Source organism: Brassica rapa, chromosome A03 (genome assembly GCF_000309985.2).
Source record: "Brassica rapa cultivar Chiifu-401-42 chromosome A03, CAAS_Brap_v3.01, whole genome shotgun sequence".
NCBI lineage: Eukaryota > Viridiplantae > Streptophyta > Magnoliopsida > Brassicales > Brassicaceae > Brassica > Brassica rapa.
Window position 1 is genome coordinate 9,702,845 of NC_024797.2, and position 15,519 is coordinate 9,718,363.

The following is a 15,519-nucleotide window of genomic DNA, read 5'->3' on the forward strand; positions in this document are numbered from 1 at the left end:
CATCAAAACCATAGTTGTTTATAATTTACTAAGGACAACCATAGTGTTGGTGGCTAATGTGGTGTTCTTAAAAGAAATCTTCAAAACGCCGTCGTGTCATCTATTGGCCGTTAAAGACGTTATTTTTTTTTTTTTGGAACCAAAGAGAGGGCAAAGTTATCTTAACATTCAAGTGGATGGGTGGTCATCTTGCAACCACGATTCAGGTGAAGATACACAACTCCAAAGAAAAATGGCTAACCATCTCTTCTCTCTGCCAAGAATCAATGGCTTCTTTCAACCACTCTTGGCTCTCTTCTCCACTCTCCGAACCTCCCACTTTCTTCCTCTCTCCTTCTCCACAACCAAAACCCTTCAAACTCTCTGTTCTCAGAAACAAATCTTCATCTATACTCAACTCTTCCTCTCCAGACAGCTCTCCGGAGGTTGAGGTCGTCTTGGATCCCGTGAAGCTCGCGTTAAAGAAAGCCGAGGCCTATAAGAAATCGAAAGCTGAGCAAAAAACTTCTGAGAGAAATGCTGGTGACGAGGAAGTGCCGCTCACGGTGAAGCTTGCTAAGCAAAAGGCTGATGAGTATAAGAAGCAGAAAGAGCTTGGAGCTGATGGTGTCCAGGAGGCTAATAAACCCAGTTCAGTAAAAACCATATCTTTACAGACAATAACTGAAACTGATGTTGTGTTGTTTTGTCTTTGTTCAAGCAGATCAATTTTTTTTTCCAATTGGCTTTAATGAAAATGAGCAGAGAATATGCATGGAGAGGCTTTATTGTATATGTTAAAATGTTCTAATTCAGTCAAAACATGATCTCAAGACCTTGCTTGTGTTTCAGGTACTACAGAGAAAAGTTCTGTTAGGTCATCAAACAAGGTTGAGGAAGAGAATGGTGGTAAGAAGAGAGAGTTGAAAGTCTCCAGCATTGACTTTGTTGGACTTGGGTTCGCTGATAAGAAGAGCACAAGGGGGCTTCCACCGGGGCTGGTTCCTGTTGAGGACTATTTTGCTGGAGGGGACTTACCTGAGGTGGAGTTTATAGTTGGTGACAAGACAAGATTTGACAAGACAGAAAAGAAGTTTGAGCAAGAAGGAAACGAAAACTCTGATGTATATAAGCCCAAAGTTTCCACATGGGGTGTTTTCCCAAGACCTAGTAACATCTCTAAAACGGTATGTGACTAAACCCATTTTAAAGATGTGTTATGCAACCTTAAGGGGGATGGATTTGTTTGTCCAGTGTTAGTCTTTTGAGATAGGAATACCAAAAAGTTATTATGGATTTTCCATTGAGTTCTTTTTTTTTTTGTTATTTGTCCGTATGCTTAAACCAAGTTTTGGTCGGTAGAAAGAGCAACTTTATTTTGACCATGTCTGGTTTATATGAAAAAGTTTTCCATTGAGTTCATGTCATTATTTACTGTCCAGTATGATGCAACCAATTGGTGTAGTTGCCTATAGAAACAAGTAAAATGTATACTGGAGTTGTAGTATAAAACTTCCTTACCATTCTGAAGAGGCTAGATACTGATAGTTCTTTGAATAGTGCATCTCTTTGTGAGGGTCTGTAAAATTTGATCAACTCTTCTAAACTAATATCCCTCGTTTGAAGCTAGATGGTAAGGCAGAAAACATCTATATCTCTTAGAACACTACGTTTCTGGACAACTTGAACCTCTAAAAGTATGAATTTGTATGATGACTGAGCTATATACTTTTCTTGTTTAAGTTTGGGGGTGGAAGGACACTCCAACCAGGAGATCCAGTTGAAACTGCTGAAGAGAGGAGTGCGAGAGAAGAGCGGACAAAACAATTGCTCACTGCCTACAAGGAATCAATTGGACTGAATATTGATCCCAAACTCAAACTTGAGTGTGAGGAGGTACTCCCATGACATCTTTTTTTTTTTGTTTTTAATTCCTTTTTCATGACAAGCCTGATTCTGAAGTCAATTGTTCTGAACTCATGCATGTGTTTCCTCTTCAGCATGTAAATTTTGGAAGCTTTTAATTTGAGAATGCTCCAAGCTATATCATATAAAGTATTAGTCACTGTCTTTAGATCATAACTATGTGATAGGGACTCCATGTTTACTCTAAGTAGATTCTCATTTCTTCATATCATCATATTCTAGAGAACTGAGAAAATCATTTGAGTAAAGAAAGACTAGAAAAGGTTCTTTGCTTTAGCTGCATGCATGTTCTGCTTCTATTCCTGCTTCAAGGTAGCTAGAAACGTTCTGCTCATCGTCTGCTTCTTCCCTTGGTTTTGACACTTAATTATAACAGGCACTAGAAAAGGGGAATTCCCTTATGGATTCAGGGAGACTCAAAGAAGCTTTGCCATACTATGAAAAGGTCATGGAGAAAATAATCTTTAAGGTGATTTCTCCAAACCTAGTTTATCAATTCATCTCATATGCATTAGTCTGCTTTATTGGACTATTTGTTCTGCATATGCCTAATTCGTCTTGACTGCAGTAGACTTCATTATTATATACCTATGCCATCAGCATGTATGTGGAGCAAAACTCCAACAAAAAAAATCTTTTTTAAAAACTGATTACTATGTGTTATTATTAGTTCCATGAGCTTGTCATTAATCTATGGACATATTAATCCATTGATGCACTTAGATCTACTAAAGAAGTAGTCTGCTTCAGAACAGAACATGATGTTTTTTTAAGGTTGCCACAAATAACTGTGACCCTAACTAATAATGAGTATAGTTGTGCAGAGCGAGCTTCATGGATCAGCAGCTTTGCAGTGGTCTATTTGTCAGGATTCACTTCGAAAGTAAGTAGCATGCTTTGTTGATGATGTTGAGTATTGGACTTTATGGTCTCTTGTGCGCTAAATACTGTTATTTTGGAGTGGTTGACAGGGCAGATAAGGCAAAAGGCATGTATGAGAAGCTTCTCTCCCACCCAAACCCAAGAGTGAGCAAGAAAGCTAGGCAGTTCATGTTCAGTTTTCAGGTAACTTAAACACCCACAAAAGTATCATACCTGATGATGAGTTTTCAGTTCAGTGCTCAGGGAACTTAGCTAAAAATTATTTTGTAATGAACTTGTAGGCCATGGAGATGCTGAAGGTTCAGGGCTCGAACTTCATGCAGATAAACCCGGGGTATGAGGATTATTTTGAAGCCTTTGTTAAGAAAGACAAAGTTGATTACAAAGCTAAGGAGGAAGAAGGAGAGGCAATGGGAATAAATGAGACACTTCTATATGTGATTCTTCTTGCTTCTCCGATTCTATTGGTCTTTGCTGTTGCTGCACAGAGAGGGAACATGCACTGAAGACACAAACTCTTGTCAACTTCTTACATGTAAGTCATGTTGTAAATATATATATGAGGTAATGTGATGCAAAGCAGCCAAAGTAGTAGTTCGTTGGTTTGCATCTATTGTTGACCTTAATTGAAATTCATTTTATTAAGAGTTTTGTATACTACAACATAAAAGAAACCCAACTAGGAACATATATATTTACAACAAAGAATCTTTTTTTTTTAAACACCTTATTACAACAAAGAATCAACCTTAGAAAATAGACTCATGAGTATTTAACTGAACCCTAACTTATAACACACGCATCACATTTCATTCCATTTATTAGCAAAAAGTAACGTCTTTGTGTAATGCAAGATTTGATCATCCATGGCCCACATGTCACAAAGCCAGACTACTTCTTGGTTTGGTCTTGACCAGCTGCGGAGCCACCTTTATCTCCTCCATCAGCTCCACCACCTCCTGCGTCGACCGTCCTTACTTTAAACCATTCATCTCTCAAGTCTGGTGGACCAAGATTGATACCTCTCGAGGTGAATCGTGGCGAACCAGCGCTGAGACTCCTCTGCATAGTCATTGACTTTGTAGGAGAAAGACGAGATTCTTGTTTGAATTGGGACATAGCGTCTCCGATTTTGTTGAAGAAACCAAGAAACTTGTCTTTGGCTCCGCCTGGAAACATCTTTTTAAGCAGCTGAAGTTGCTCAACGTAAAGCTCTCTCATATACTCTATTACCGTCAAGACTCTCATGTTCATCCTCAAACCGCCGTCATCATCATGCTGTTCTTTAAAAAGTTTGTGGTAGAGATCTCCAATGTCGCTGTACTGTCTCTTCATGCTCCCACTTCTTAGTCTTGTTGATTCAGAATCATCAAACAATCCGAAGAAGACGCTGTTCTTGCAGTTGCTGTCTTCTTCGTCTTCTGTGGAATGATAACTCAGAGAGTTAATGCCAAGATGTTTCTTCTCCATAGACATAAGTATCCACAAAACTTGATTCACAAGTCTTTTGAGCAAAACGTATATTTTTATGTTCTTGTATTGATTTGTTTTTGTTTTAGAATGTGTTTCAAGATGAGAGGAAGAAAGCAAAGGATTTTATACGAAAGCAAAAACGAGTAGAAAAGATTAGATCTTTTGTTTGTTCCAGACTTGTCAACATGACCTCTTCAACGTTGACTAGATGGGACCGAGGCCATTGACTTTTGCTTAGGTTTTAGGCCAATCAGGAGGTGACTTGTCACCATTCCTGGAGAGTTTGAGCTGTTTCTTGCCAGAAGCTACTAACTTCCGAGCTAAGACTATTGTTTTAACATTTTATACAAATTTTAAACAATTAAAATTTAAAGTTTAAAATAAAATAAAATAAAATAAAATTATCCGGCCTATAAAATGACAAATTGCATAGCAGTGTCGTAAAGAATGGCAAAGGGTCTCTCAACTCTTACTATTTTCACTCTCAATTTTTTTTATCAATTTATTGTTTTTATGGAGGAGAAACTCGGCTAAAAAGGCAAAGGTGCTAAAAAAAACTAATCACATTCGTGTAGTTCTACAAAAGGTGCCACGTGTCATCCTTCTGAATGCGATGCATTTCGCCTAGGCGGGAAAATCAAAAATAAATAAATAAACAAACACATCTCTCTCACTCTCACTCTACTTATCACTTTTCTTCTGCTGCTTTCGAAATCGAAATCCAGAAACAAGCAGCAAACCTGAGGACCGAAGCAATAAAAATAAAATAAAAATAAAAATGATGTCAGCGAACGACTACCCGAAGTTCTCTCGTTCCGATATCATCACCGTCCTCAGGGAGGCTAACATCGCTTCCGTCAAAGACGCCGATCTCAAAAATCCTACCTTCGATTCCGTCTCCGACCTTTACACCAGGATCCTCATCTATCTCGACGTCCTCACCGAGTAAGCATGTTGAAACCCCTCTTTCCTTCCTTTATCTCTAATCGATTTCTATAAAACCCTAATTTTCCCAATTTGGGGGTTTTCTAATTTCAAAAAATTGTACTGCAGAGAAGAGAGAGGCCAGGTTGATTTCGAGGCTCTGGAGCAACTGGAGAATCCAGATCACCACACCACTTCAGCTCCGGCTATGGATCTTTACGTCAAACTCAAACACACGCTAGAGATGGTTGATTGTCCATTTAACATCAATTTCAAGGATCTGCTACGCCCAGACTCATCCCGAACCGAGTTTTTCATCAGTGCTCTTTTGAACTATTCTCTTCACAAGTAAATCTTCTTTCTTCTTTCTCTTTAGAGCTTTTGAATCTCTAAAAGTTTGATCCTTTTTTTGCATCTTCTTTAGGGATTCGAAAATGGAGCTTATAAGACCACTTGCAGAAGAGTTGACTCTTCTTGATGAGCAACGGAGGCAGTCCGAGGCCAAGGTTGCTCAGGTAATCCAATAGATTTTTAAGATATTATCTTTTTGGTTTTCTCAAGGTTTTGTCTTGTTCCATGCAGTTGAAAGCAGAGATTGCTGAGTTTGAGGAAGCCGAGGAAAAGGATTCGCCTTTTGTTCAAGAGCTAGAAGTGAGTATAGAAGAACTCAGTCACAAAATAGCACAACTCAATAATGAGCAGCTGTCACTACGAGCTACGTTTCACAAACTGAGAGAGGAGTCTGCAGAGATGGATAATAAGGTAAAGCTTATTCATCATGTGCATGTGTTATCATCAGTCTGAGAGGCGTTTTTCTAGCGTTTTTTTGACATGTGTATTTATTTTCTCTCTCTTACAGATTTCGAAAGCAGAGTTTGACCTTGTGCAAGCTGTCCAAGAAAACGCAAACTTGCGCTCACTGATTGTTCAGTCCCCAGACAAATTGCAGGTGTATTTTTTGTTCCGTTTAGCAAGAGAAAAAGACTTTGTGTATAGAACACTGGTTTTCTAACGTGTTTGTTGTGGAGACAGGGTGTTTTAGAAGAGAAGAAACTAGTTCTCGAGGAAACAAAGAAAGCTGAAAGATTAGCGATGGAAACTTTCGAGGAGAAGGCTGCTATTCTTGAGGTTTATGAAAAGGTATTATTGTGAATATACTTTGGATTAATTAATTGAATGATTCGTGTCATCATTTACAACTCGATGTTTAACTATTTTGACAATTCCAAGTCACTGGTCATTATACTGCTCTCAAACGATTTGGCTAGTTAAATTCGATTTCAACATTATTATTTACTAACTGTGGTGTTTATTGCTGTCTCTCGTTCGCACTTCACTAATTTGGTGTATAGTAGATGAGAGTGAACCCAAGGTGGCAATTATTTAGATTAAGTCTTTCTTTTCAACAGTTTCATGCTTTCATTATAGGACCTTAATAGATGTATCATCACTGTTTTGCTTTATCATTGTGTTCATTCTATCTCTGTGTGCCTTTTGTAGGCATTCAAGAAAATCTCAAAGTCATCTGCGCAACTGCAATTAATTAACGAACAGGTGACTAAGGAAAACACTTCCCTTACACTTTTCATAGCTTGTAGAGTGTGAACGGTGCATGCACAAAGCCTTCCAATTCATCGGAATTTGATGTGAAGTGTCTTTGAATGTATCTTTTATTTTTATGTTTGATGTTGTCACAGGTAACCAATGTCAAAGCAATTGAGAAAGACCTAAAAGCTCAGAAAACTAAGCTGAATGAGGATGAGACATTGTACAAATCTCTTGAGGCGAAAGTGGTTGAGCGGGAAAGAACAGGCAAGCCTTGGTCTATATATCTGCCCTCTTTAGAGATAATGTTTCTCAATTTTGTTGTTCGCGGAGAGACTGTAATGTTACATTCTTTCAACAGTGAAACAGTTGCACGAATCACTAAAGCAGTTAGAGAAGGAGAAACAAGTCATGTTTGATGATTGGACGAAACAACTGAATGATTTAAAACTAGAAGTTGAATCCAGAAGACGTCTGCTTGAATCCAGGCAAAATGATGTTGAATCAGTAGTAGCTATGGTAGTAATACTTCCTTATTCTTATGAACATATCTAACGTTGTGAATCTTTTATGCTTTAGCATGGACCATAAGCTTTCGGTTGTTGTTTATATATGTGAACAGGTTGATGAGAATACTGCCAAGGCTAACCAGGTGAAACAGTCAGGACAAGCTAAAGTGAAACAGTTAGCAGATAAATATGAGGAGATCGTGAAGCAGGTCTTTTTCTTTCTCATTTCCATTTTAGTCACCTGTCTCTCATTCTGCACATCACTTGAATAGCATAGTATAGGGCAGATCATAGTTATCAAAAAAATCATGAAGATGGGTGATTAAAATATGTTCATGCTCTTTCTGAAGCATATGGTGAAAAATTGATGATTCTATTGAGGCTTGTCTTTGATGTGTGGCAGTTTCATGAGTACACGGTGAAGTTTGGAGCGGTTCTGCCAAGCTTATAAGAGGGGAAGAATGTTTGACTGAGTTGAGTGATGGTAGAAAGAGATTTTAATTTCAAACTAAATTATTGTGATTGTATCAAGCTTCGAAAATGTTAATTTAGTTATGCTTGTTTTTGAGTTTTCGGCATTTGCATCGTTGGAGAAACTCATCGCGGTCTCTCACAATTATTTTGGACTAGTGGTCGGCGGGATGTTGTCTTTTGTAACTATGCGTTGTTGGATCATTTTGCTATATAAGATCGTCATGGATGAAATGCTATGGTCCTTCAATTTGACTAACACGTATCTAACCATTGTTTTAATTGTTTTAACCCATGTATTCTTTTCTTTTCTTTATAGTGATTTGAATTATGCTAATTGTCGATATGTTATATATTTTCATGTATGGATTAAATTTTATGAAATGAATGTATTTTTAGAGTCTCTTGTAGATCCTGCAGATTGTAATTTGTGTCATGCTTTTACTAGTCTTTAGAGCATGAATATCGGTGTCCCTGGACCGATATCTTAGCCTTTTTGGGATTTAAATTAAATGAAAAAGGCCTAATAATGCTTGGGACGAAAGATGAAAGTCCCCGGTTAAGAACTTTTTTGGTCGTGTCCTTAGGAACACGTGGCATCAAACATTCACGTTTCTTTCTCTCTCTCTCGACGGATCAACTTTTCTCCTTCTCTCGCGAAAGGTCGATGACTCCGGCTCTCTCTGTTGTTTGTGGTGAGAAGAAAGAAGAACCTGACACCAAGGCTGTTGGATCGTCGGCGGCAGGGGATGATGTATCTTCTCCGGTGGATGATGTTCAGAAGAAGATTCGACATGCTGAGAGGTTTGGAGTTTCGGTGAAGCTAACCGAAGAGGAGAAGCGCAATTCTCGTGCTGAGATGTTAGATTAGGGTTACGAAAGGCGGTGGTGGCGCAGTCGTACGCAAGGATCTTAAGGGAAGGGGAGAATGTTTTGATTAATCATATGACGGGGAAGGAGTATAGGCTTAAGGCGATTGGTGATGTCGGGCCTGTGGTTGATGCTGGTGGTATCATTGCGTATGCGAGGAAAGCTGGGATGATTCCTTCCGCAGCTGCTTGATTGATTTATCTGTGTCAGGTATGAGAGATGAAGATTGCTAATTTTTGGAATGTGATTGATTTCTTATTGTCTACGGAGATCTTCTTCATCTCCAGATCTCGAATCGGTTTGTATATCTCTTCCCATGTTTTGCTCTGTTTTGAGCTTTCTTCAGATTCAATCATATATATAGTTTAGTATTCAAATTTTTCGTGTTAGATGGATGGACTTAGATTGGTTAAACTCGTATCATTACATCATCTTTATATCTCCCTTACATAGTGGCTTCAATGAAAATGATTTTTATTTTTTTTTTGAGATTTGGCAATGGTAGAGAGCTGTGTTAATGTTTTATGAACTTAAAGTTTCACACTTTTAATTTGAATTCAAACTTGTATTTCAGTGGGAGGACTTGGGTAGCCAGATTGAGAATTTTGATTGTTCCGAGTTTCCTACGGTAATAAGCAAATATTATTATATCAGGCTTTCTTGGAAGCTTTGGGTGTCTCCATGTACTTAAATATCTTTCCTTTTTACCTTTGATAAGAGAATTGCTGGAGAGATCAAATCATTCTCAACTGAAGGATGGGTTGCTCCAAAGCTTTCCAAACGGATGGACAAGTTCATGCTCTATCTTCTCACTGCTGGTAAGAAAGCTTTGGCTGATGGTGGTGTAACTTCTGATGAAGTAATGGCTGAGTTTAACAAAGCCAAATGTGGAGTTTTGATTGGCTCTGCAATGGGTGGCATGAAGGTACACTCTGAAGCCAAAGATTGGGGAATTATTTGCTAATCGTTGCATCTCTAACAATCTGGTAGTGATACAGGTCTTCAATGATGCTATTGTAAGCGCTGAAGATCTCTTACAAGAAGATGAATCCTTTCTGTGTACCTTTCGCCACAACAAACATGGGTTCTGCTATGCTTTCTATAAATTTGTCTTAGGATCTTTTTATTACTTGTCATACAAGTTTGTGTCATGAACTCAACAATTAATTTACTAAGAGACAACTAAAAGTCCCACCAGTAATCACCATTTTTACAAAAAGTCCTTAACAATGTCCTAATCTAAAAATAACAATAAAAAACTCTAAGGACTTAAAACTAAGGACAATGGATAATCATGCTCTTAGGTTGCTTAAATAGTACTTTTATTAATTTTGTTAATTCTTACTTGTAAGTGTTGTAAATATAATGAGAGGTAATGTGATGCAAATCAGCCAGGTTGTCGTTGGTTGGTTAGCATCTATTGTTGACCATAATTGAAAATTCATTTTATTAAGAGTTTTGTATGCTACAAACATAAAAGAACCAATGAAATCACCTTAGAAACTAGAGTCAAGAGTCTTTAACTGAACCCTAACTTATAACACACGCGTCAAATTTTCATTATATTACATTTTCATCCATGACCACATGCCACAAAGCCCGACTATTTCTTGGTCTGGCCTTGACCAGCACCTTTACCTCCACCACCAGCTGCAGCACCTCCTGCGTCGACCGTCCTTACTTTAAACCATTCATCTCTCAAGTCTGGTGGACCAAGATTGATACCTCTCGAGGTGAATCGTGGCGAACCAGCGCTGAGACTCCTCTGCATAGTAATTGACTTTGGGGGAAGAGGAGAATCTTGTTTGCATTGGGACATAGCGTCTTCGATTTTGTTGGAAATACTAAGAAACTTGTCTTTGTCTCCGCCTGGAAACATCTTCTTCAGCAGCTGAAGTTGTCCAACGTAAAGCTCTCTCCTAGACATTATAAGTACCAACCACCACAAAAGTAGATTCCTAAGTCTTTTGAGCAAAACGTATCTTTGTGTTCTTGTTTTTGTTTGTTTTGTTTAGAATGTGTTTCAATATCAGAGGAAGAAAGCAGAAGTGAATCTTATAAAAGAAGCAAACGAGTAGAAAAGATTAGATCTATTGCTTGTTCGAGACTTGTCAACACGACTTCTTCAACGTTTGAGTTGTTTCTTGGCAGAGGCTGCATGCCAACTTCGGAGCTAATTGCAAAACATTACAACGTAATTTCGAAGACGTATTAGAAGAAGTTAAGGCTGCTTACATAGAAATTTTCAAGTAAATTCATAATGGTTGAACGTAGGCTTATCTACTGTTGGCTCAAGTTCGGGAGGGTATAGTTTGCATGATAATTCTAATTTGTACATAACTAAAGTATATGATCATGTAAGTTTCATTCGTAACTAAAAACTTATTTTAGATTTATATCTAATTTGAAAATTATAAGTTTACGTTTTCACTGGTTTATACTTTTTAACAGTTCAAATTTTCGAAATTCATTTTGTTACAAAAATAGTGTGAAGATTAGTTTGTAACATATCTTTTTTCTGAAAAAGAGCTTATGATTTTTAACAATTTTGTTGCCATGAAATCATAGCATTTACAAAATATCTTCAGTTTCATTTAAAGACACTTTATTTAAACTATACAATATGTATCTTCCGTATTCCAGAAAGCAATATGCGTGATAAAGTCATGATATAATTATTTGACACACCTTTGTGGACTGAAACCAAAGAAAAATACTCCCAATAACGAAACATTTTTTCCTTTAAAAAAAAAATAATAATAATAACGAAAAATATATATATTATTATAAATTCTTCAAATATATAAGTACAAATAAAAATTTTATATTTCAAATATACAATTGGGCCGACAGAGAAAAATACAAATCAAATTTTTTTATACATTTAAATACAAAATCAAACTTTTAAAAACTAAAGTTTGAGATCCCTCCTAGTTCATTTGTGGGCTCAGAGGAGCTAAAAAAAAAACTTGATCGAGAAAGAGACAAAAGAACATAATGCGCATTATCTCTCTCGTGTTACACGAGGAGGCCCTAAAATAAAGAGAAACGGGACCCACAAAGTTATTCAAGTCTTGTTTCAAGTTCTATTGACGTAGAGTCCACTTAGCCTATCGTTGATCAAAGAGAATCATCTCTAAACAAGCAATAGCTTTGTCTTCAGGCAAAGCAAGACTTGGTAAGATGGTTCAAAGAAAGACTACTTGTCAAGCAATCAAGTCTTACAATCTCCAGCCTGAAACTCGGTTTGGACCAGAGATGATGATGATGATGAAACGAACAAAACCTAAGAGGAAGCTTAAAGACAGTTCTGTTTCTCAATCAGGTAAGACACAGTCAACACCAAGTAAGCATGATCTTGTTGTTAAAGGAACAGGCCGGTCACCTAATTACATGAAAGGCACCTCTAGCTCTGAGGCAAGGATGGAGAACAAGAAAATATTCAATCCAAAGAACCAAACCTGTAAGAAAGAGAGGTGTAGTAACAAGCCGGGTTCGAGGATCGTTAGGGGTTTGACAAAGGCTCCGAATTTCAAGAGATGCTCACAGAGAGCTACTTGTTCCTCGACTCTTAAAGATTCCAAGTTTCCAGAGTATCTGATGGTTAATCATGATGGAACTGATGATGGTGAAGTTAGTGGAACATCTGTTTTGAGAGTCTGTCCTTACACGTATTGTTCGCTCAACGGTCATCTTCATAAGCAGTATCCTCCTTTGAAAAGCTTCGTATCCTCGAGGAGACAGAGTTTGACGTCTCAGAAGAGTGTGAAAAAGGAAGATGTTGTGGAGATGTATGTAGAGGAGAAGAAAGAGTGTGAGAGTGTAGATGGAGGAACCTTTGAGACCCAAATCTCAGAAACTGTCTCTGAAGGAGCACCTCGTTCTGAAACTGATTCTGATGAGTACTCTGACACTGCAGAGATAGTGAAGTTTTCAGAAGGTGATGATTGTTAAGCTAGATGGGCTTCCAACCTAAAACCAATTGGTGCTAAGTGGAGTGGCCCATCCATTGCTAAGGATTCCTTCCAATATCCAATGTGGGACATTTATCCCTAATACGCCCCCTCGAGATGATGGCGCTTTGAGCGTCAATCTCGGAATGTTCGGGCAAGGATCGATGGGCCAACTTTGGGCCAGATCGATGTGGATCGGGTTAGACTGCGTGGATCGGGCTCTGATACCATGTTAAGCTAGATGGGCTTCCAACCTAAAACCAATTGGTGCTAAGTGGAGTGGCCCATCCATTTTATATATTGCTAAGGATTCCTTCCAATATCCAATGTGGGACATTTATCCCTAATAATGATGACATCGAGTCACAAGAATCTGATTTGGAGGAGACTCTTGTACAAAAGACTTGTGAGGTTGATGATGACTCTGATAGTGCAGAGATGGTGAGATTTTTAGAAGGTGATCATGACATAGAGTTAAAGGAGAATGTCTTGGAAGAGACTATGGCAGATGACTCAGTGAAAGAGATCGAAAAGAAAGCAAACATAGAAGAAGATGTTGATCAATCTTGTTCCTTTAACTCTGAAGCTATTGGTATGATGATGAACTCTGAAGCAGATGACGCTGATGAAGAAACACTTAAGGATAGCAAAGAGGAGTCTCAGGACCAAACTGAAGCTGTCCCAACGTTACAGGAAACTACAAAGGTTCCATATAACCATAAACAAAGGCCATGCAACCAAGAAGGACAATCAAATTCCACCGTTTCATGGACTATCATCAAATGCAAGAAACCTGTGGCAGAGACTGAAGATTTAAGGGAATTCAACCCAAGGGAACCCAGTTACCTTCCTGTTTCTGTTGATGCGGATGCAGAGAAGGTTGACCTCAAGCATCAGGACATGAATGAGAGGAAAAACTCTGAGGATTGGATGTTTGATTATGCTCTCCAGCGTGCCGTTACCAAACTTTCCTCAGCAAAGAAGAGGAAAGTCGCATTGCTCGTGGAGGCATTTGAAACCGTGAAACCTGTTGTGCAGCATGGTAGAGAACCTGATCCTGTATTGAGTTATGGAAGACACCTTCAGACATGCAGTTAACAGAGGTAACTAACAAATGTCTCTTATAACTCAGCTAATAAACAAAGTTTGTTGCAAGTTCTGCTTATGAAAACCTTTGTGCAGGTCAGAGGATGATTGAAGGAGAGGAGGAATGGCTTTTGATTATTAACTTGTAAGTTAAGAACCAATGAGTAAGGGGACAAACTTTGATGGTTTATTACCTTAAGCTCTTTGTGTGATAGTTATATGATTGATATAGTCCTCCTTAAATCTGTGAGGAGAGGGCTCAGTGTGTGCTTGCTTTGAGACTAATTTATGGGACAATTATGAGTTATGCACTTCTATGTAAGTATGTAACTATTTGAAATGAATGCTGTTGTTTATTTTTCATTCATTATTATGGAAAAACAAAGAAGATAATAAAAATCATCCATAATCGTAATATCATTAGCAAGATCTCAATAGGATGGGAGTCTAAAAAAGAGAAACCTAGGAGGTTAAAGTTAACCCATATACACTTGAGGATGTCCAGAAGAGAAGCACACTAAACCAATAAGGTAAACGCAAACACCAGAAGCTATTAAGCAAAGCAGATAAAACTAGACTTAGGACTTGGTGGGGCGACTTTTTCACTCATTGGCGATCTTGTTGACGAGGGACTTGTGGATGTGGGGGATGACACCACCTCCAGCGATTGTTCCTTTGATGAGAGTGTCAAGCTCCTCATCTCCTCTGATCGCAAGCTGCAAATGCCTCGGAGTGATCCTCTTCACTTTCAGATCTTTGCTGGCGTTTCCAGCTAACTCGAGAACTTCTGCAGTCAAGTACTCAAGAATCGATGCTGTGTAGACTGCAGCGGTGGCACCAACTCTCCCATGTGCTGAAACACGTGTCTTGAGTTGACGATGGATACGACCCACTGGAAACTGAAAGAAGACAGCCATCAAAGAAAAAAATAAATAAAAATCAGCATCAGACAGATCCAAACAACAAGGTGATGTGTTTAGATCAAAATCTAAATAACAAGCTAAATAGAGAGAGATATATAGATCAAAATCAACCAAAGTCCTGTTGTGTTTTTAATACAGAAGGTATCACAGATCTTGTTACTTGTTATGTTACTTAACGCTTAAAAAGCACTTAAAAACTAAGAAATTTGAAGAAGGGAGCTTAGGGGGTTAGAGAGGGGAAACCTGAATACCGGCACGAGAAGAGCGAGAGATGGATTTCTTCTTGTCCTTGTTAGCAGCCGTCGTCGTAGTCTTTGTGGCGATAAGCCCCTTTCCGCCTTTACCTGCCATATCCTTCAATTACCTAAACAAAAACATGGGATAAGCCTTTAAATTTTCAAAAGAGATTACAAGTATACTAGATCTGCGGTCGAATCGAGAAAATATTCTTTTTACCGATAGAGATCAATAATAACAAGATCCGAAAGAGCTTATCGAGATCACCGACGAAATCAAGTATAAATCAAAAACGAGAAAGATAAGTGGAACAAACCCTAAATCGAAGAGAAAAAGCGGGAAAGTGAAAAGAAAAGTTGGAGGGAGACACAAAAATTCTACAGGAGCTTTCTAAAATAGGATTGGATTTATACTTCTGCTTGTTTCCTTTTTTATTCTTATTGTAAAATTAATGTTTTAGAATGTTACTTTTTTCTTAAATCTATATATTTTTAATTTTATATAGCTGCCTGCAAAAAAGAAGGGAAAAATTAATAACTTTTTGTCAATTTCATTTAAGAAATCTTTTAAACTCTGAAAATATTTATATCAACCATAAAGCGGATAAATCTAAGAAGAAAACAAAAAGATAATAAGAAATAAATTACTAAAATCACTTTAGTATTACACAATTTGGTTTTCTTAACTGCATTGCTTTATTGCTTCTAGAATAACTGTTTCAAACAATGTAAAGAGTTGAAA

At 37.9% G+C, this 15,519-nt stretch overlaps 5 protein-coding genes across 8 annotated transcripts; 3 read left to right on the plus strand and 2 right to left on the minus strand.

Annotated features, from left to right (window-relative positions):
• The first annotated feature begins 137 nt into the window (after window positions 1–137).
• Window positions 138–3,505, plus strand: LOC103857814. Of its 2 annotated transcripts, none has more exons than XM_009135048.3 (7): window positions 138–630; window positions 832–1,166; window positions 1,723–1,875; window positions 2,282–2,374; window positions 2,722–2,788; window positions 2,877–2,970; window positions 3,069–3,432. In XM_009135048.3, exons 1-6 carry the CDS (start codon window positions 177–179, stop codon window positions 2,933–2,935), a joined length of 1,161 nt encoding a protein of 386 aa, XP_009133296.1. In that variant the 5' UTR covers window positions 138–176; the 3' UTR covers window positions 2,936–2,970; window positions 3,069–3,432. The 2 variants fall into 2 exon arrangements, with proteins under 2 accessions (XP_009133296.1, XP_009133295.1); XM_009135047.3 differs by having other exon boundaries at window positions 140–630; window positions 2,730–2,788; window positions 3,069–3,505.
• On the minus strand, window positions 3,480–4,648 carry LOC103857813. The gene has a single exon (XM_009135046.3). The coding sequence runs from the start codon at window positions 4,261–4,263 to the stop codon at window positions 3,679–3,681; it is 585 nt and encodes a 194-aa protein (XP_009133294.1). The 5' UTR covers window positions 4,264–4,648; the 3' UTR covers window positions 3,480–3,678.
• A 163-nt stretch (window positions 4,649–4,811) lies between these two features.
• LOC103857815 (kinetochore protein NUF2 homolog) lies at window positions 4,812–7,961 on the plus strand. Its single transcript, XM_009135049.3, has 11 exons — window positions 4,812–5,205; window positions 5,314–5,532; window positions 5,609–5,699; window positions 5,767–5,946; window positions 6,044–6,133; window positions 6,217–6,324; window positions 6,685–6,738; window positions 6,882–6,996; window positions 7,091–7,248; window positions 7,352–7,447; window positions 7,642–7,961. Exons 1-11 carry the CDS (start codon window positions 5,039–5,041, stop codon window positions 7,687–7,689), a joined length of 1,326 nt encoding a protein of 441 aa, XP_009133297.1. The 5' UTR covers window positions 4,812–5,038; the 3' UTR covers window positions 7,690–7,961.
• Window positions 7,962–10,245: 2,284 nt separating this feature from the next.
• LOC103857818 (calmodulin binding protein PICBP) lies at window positions 10,246–13,985 on the plus strand. 2 transcript variants are annotated; one of them, XM_033287788.1, is made up of 3 exons: window positions 10,246–12,522; window positions 12,882–13,650; window positions 13,702–13,985. In XM_033287788.1, the coding sequence occupies exons 1-2, from the start codon at window positions 11,763–11,765 to the stop codon at window positions 13,628–13,630; spliced, it is 1,509 nt and encodes a 502-aa protein (XP_033143679.1). In that variant the 5' UTR covers window positions 10,246–11,762; the 3' UTR covers window positions 13,631–13,650; window positions 13,702–13,985. The 2 variants fall into 2 exon arrangements, with proteins under 2 accessions (XP_033143679.1, XP_018512536.1); XM_018657020.2 differs by having other exon boundaries at window positions 11,634–12,522; window positions 12,882–13,635; window positions 13,715–13,981.
• An 18-nt stretch (window positions 13,986–14,003) lies between these two features.
• LOC103857819 (probable histone H2A variant 2) lies at window positions 14,004–15,252 on the minus strand. Of its 2 annotated transcripts, none has more exons than XM_033287802.1 (3): window positions 15,095–15,252; window positions 14,785–14,905; window positions 14,004–14,517 (listed from the first exon to the last, which is right to left on the minus strand). In XM_033287802.1, exons 2-3 carry the CDS (start codon window positions 14,890–14,892, stop codon window positions 14,221–14,223), a joined length of 405 nt encoding a protein of 134 aa, XP_033143693.1. In that variant the 5' UTR covers window positions 14,893–14,905; window positions 15,095–15,252; the 3' UTR covers window positions 14,004–14,220. The 2 variants fall into 2 exon arrangements, with proteins under 2 accessions (XP_033143693.1, XP_009133299.1); XM_009135051.3 differs by having other exon boundaries at window positions 14,998–15,192.
• Between the last annotated feature and the right edge of the window lie 267 nt (window positions 15,253–15,519).

What these genes read in the sequence shown, in the direction of transcription:
- LOC103857814 (XM_009135047.3), top strand. Translation starts at nt 177, where the DNA reads ATGGGTGGTCATCTTGCAACCACGATTCAGGTGAAGATACACAACTCC. An exon ending in TGGAGAAAATAATCTTTAAG is followed by an intron (nt 2,375 to 2,729) that starts GTGATTTCTCCA and finishes ATAGTTGTGCAG; the next exon opens with AGCGAGCTTCATGGATCAGC. An exon ending in AGTTCATGTTCAGTTTTCAG is followed by an intron (nt 2,971 to 3,068) that starts GTAACTTAAACA and finishes ATGAACTTGTAG; the next exon opens with GCCATGGAGATGCTGAAGGT.
- LOC103857813 (XM_009135046.3), bottom strand. Translation starts at nt 4,263, where the DNA reads ATGTCTATGGAGAAGAAACATCTTGGCATTAACTCTCTGAGTTATCAT.
- LOC103857815 (XM_009135049.3), top strand. Translation starts at nt 5,039, where the DNA reads ATGATGTCAGCGAACGACTACCCGAAGTTCTCTCGTTCCGATATCATC. An exon ending in AGTCCCCAGACAAATTGCAG is followed by an intron (nt 6,134 to 6,216) that starts GTGTATTTTTTG and finishes TTGTGGAGACAG; the next exon opens with GGTGTTTTAGAAGAGAAGAA. An exon ending in TTCTTGAGGTTTATGAAAAG is followed by an intron (nt 6,325 to 6,684) that starts GTATTATTGTGA and finishes TGCCTTTTGTAG; the next exon opens with GCATTCAAGAAAATCTCAAA.
- LOC103857818 (XM_033287788.1), top strand. Translation starts at nt 11,763, where the DNA reads ATGGTTCAAAGAAAGACTACTTGTCAAGCAATCAAGTCTTACAATCTC. An exon ending in AGTGAAGTTTTCAGAAGGTG is followed by an intron (nt 12,523 to 12,881) that starts ATGATTGTTAAG and finishes TTATCCCTAATA; the next exon opens with ATGATGACATCGAGTCACAA.
- LOC103857819 (XM_033287802.1), bottom strand. Translation starts at nt 14,892, where the DNA reads ATGGCAGGTAAAGGCGGAAAGGGGCTTATCGCCACAAAGACTACGACG. An exon ending in CTTCTCGTGCCGGTATTCAG is followed by an intron (nt 14,518 to 14,784) that starts GTTTCCCCTCTC and finishes GTCTTCTTTCAG; the next exon opens with TTTCCAGTGGGTCGTATCCA.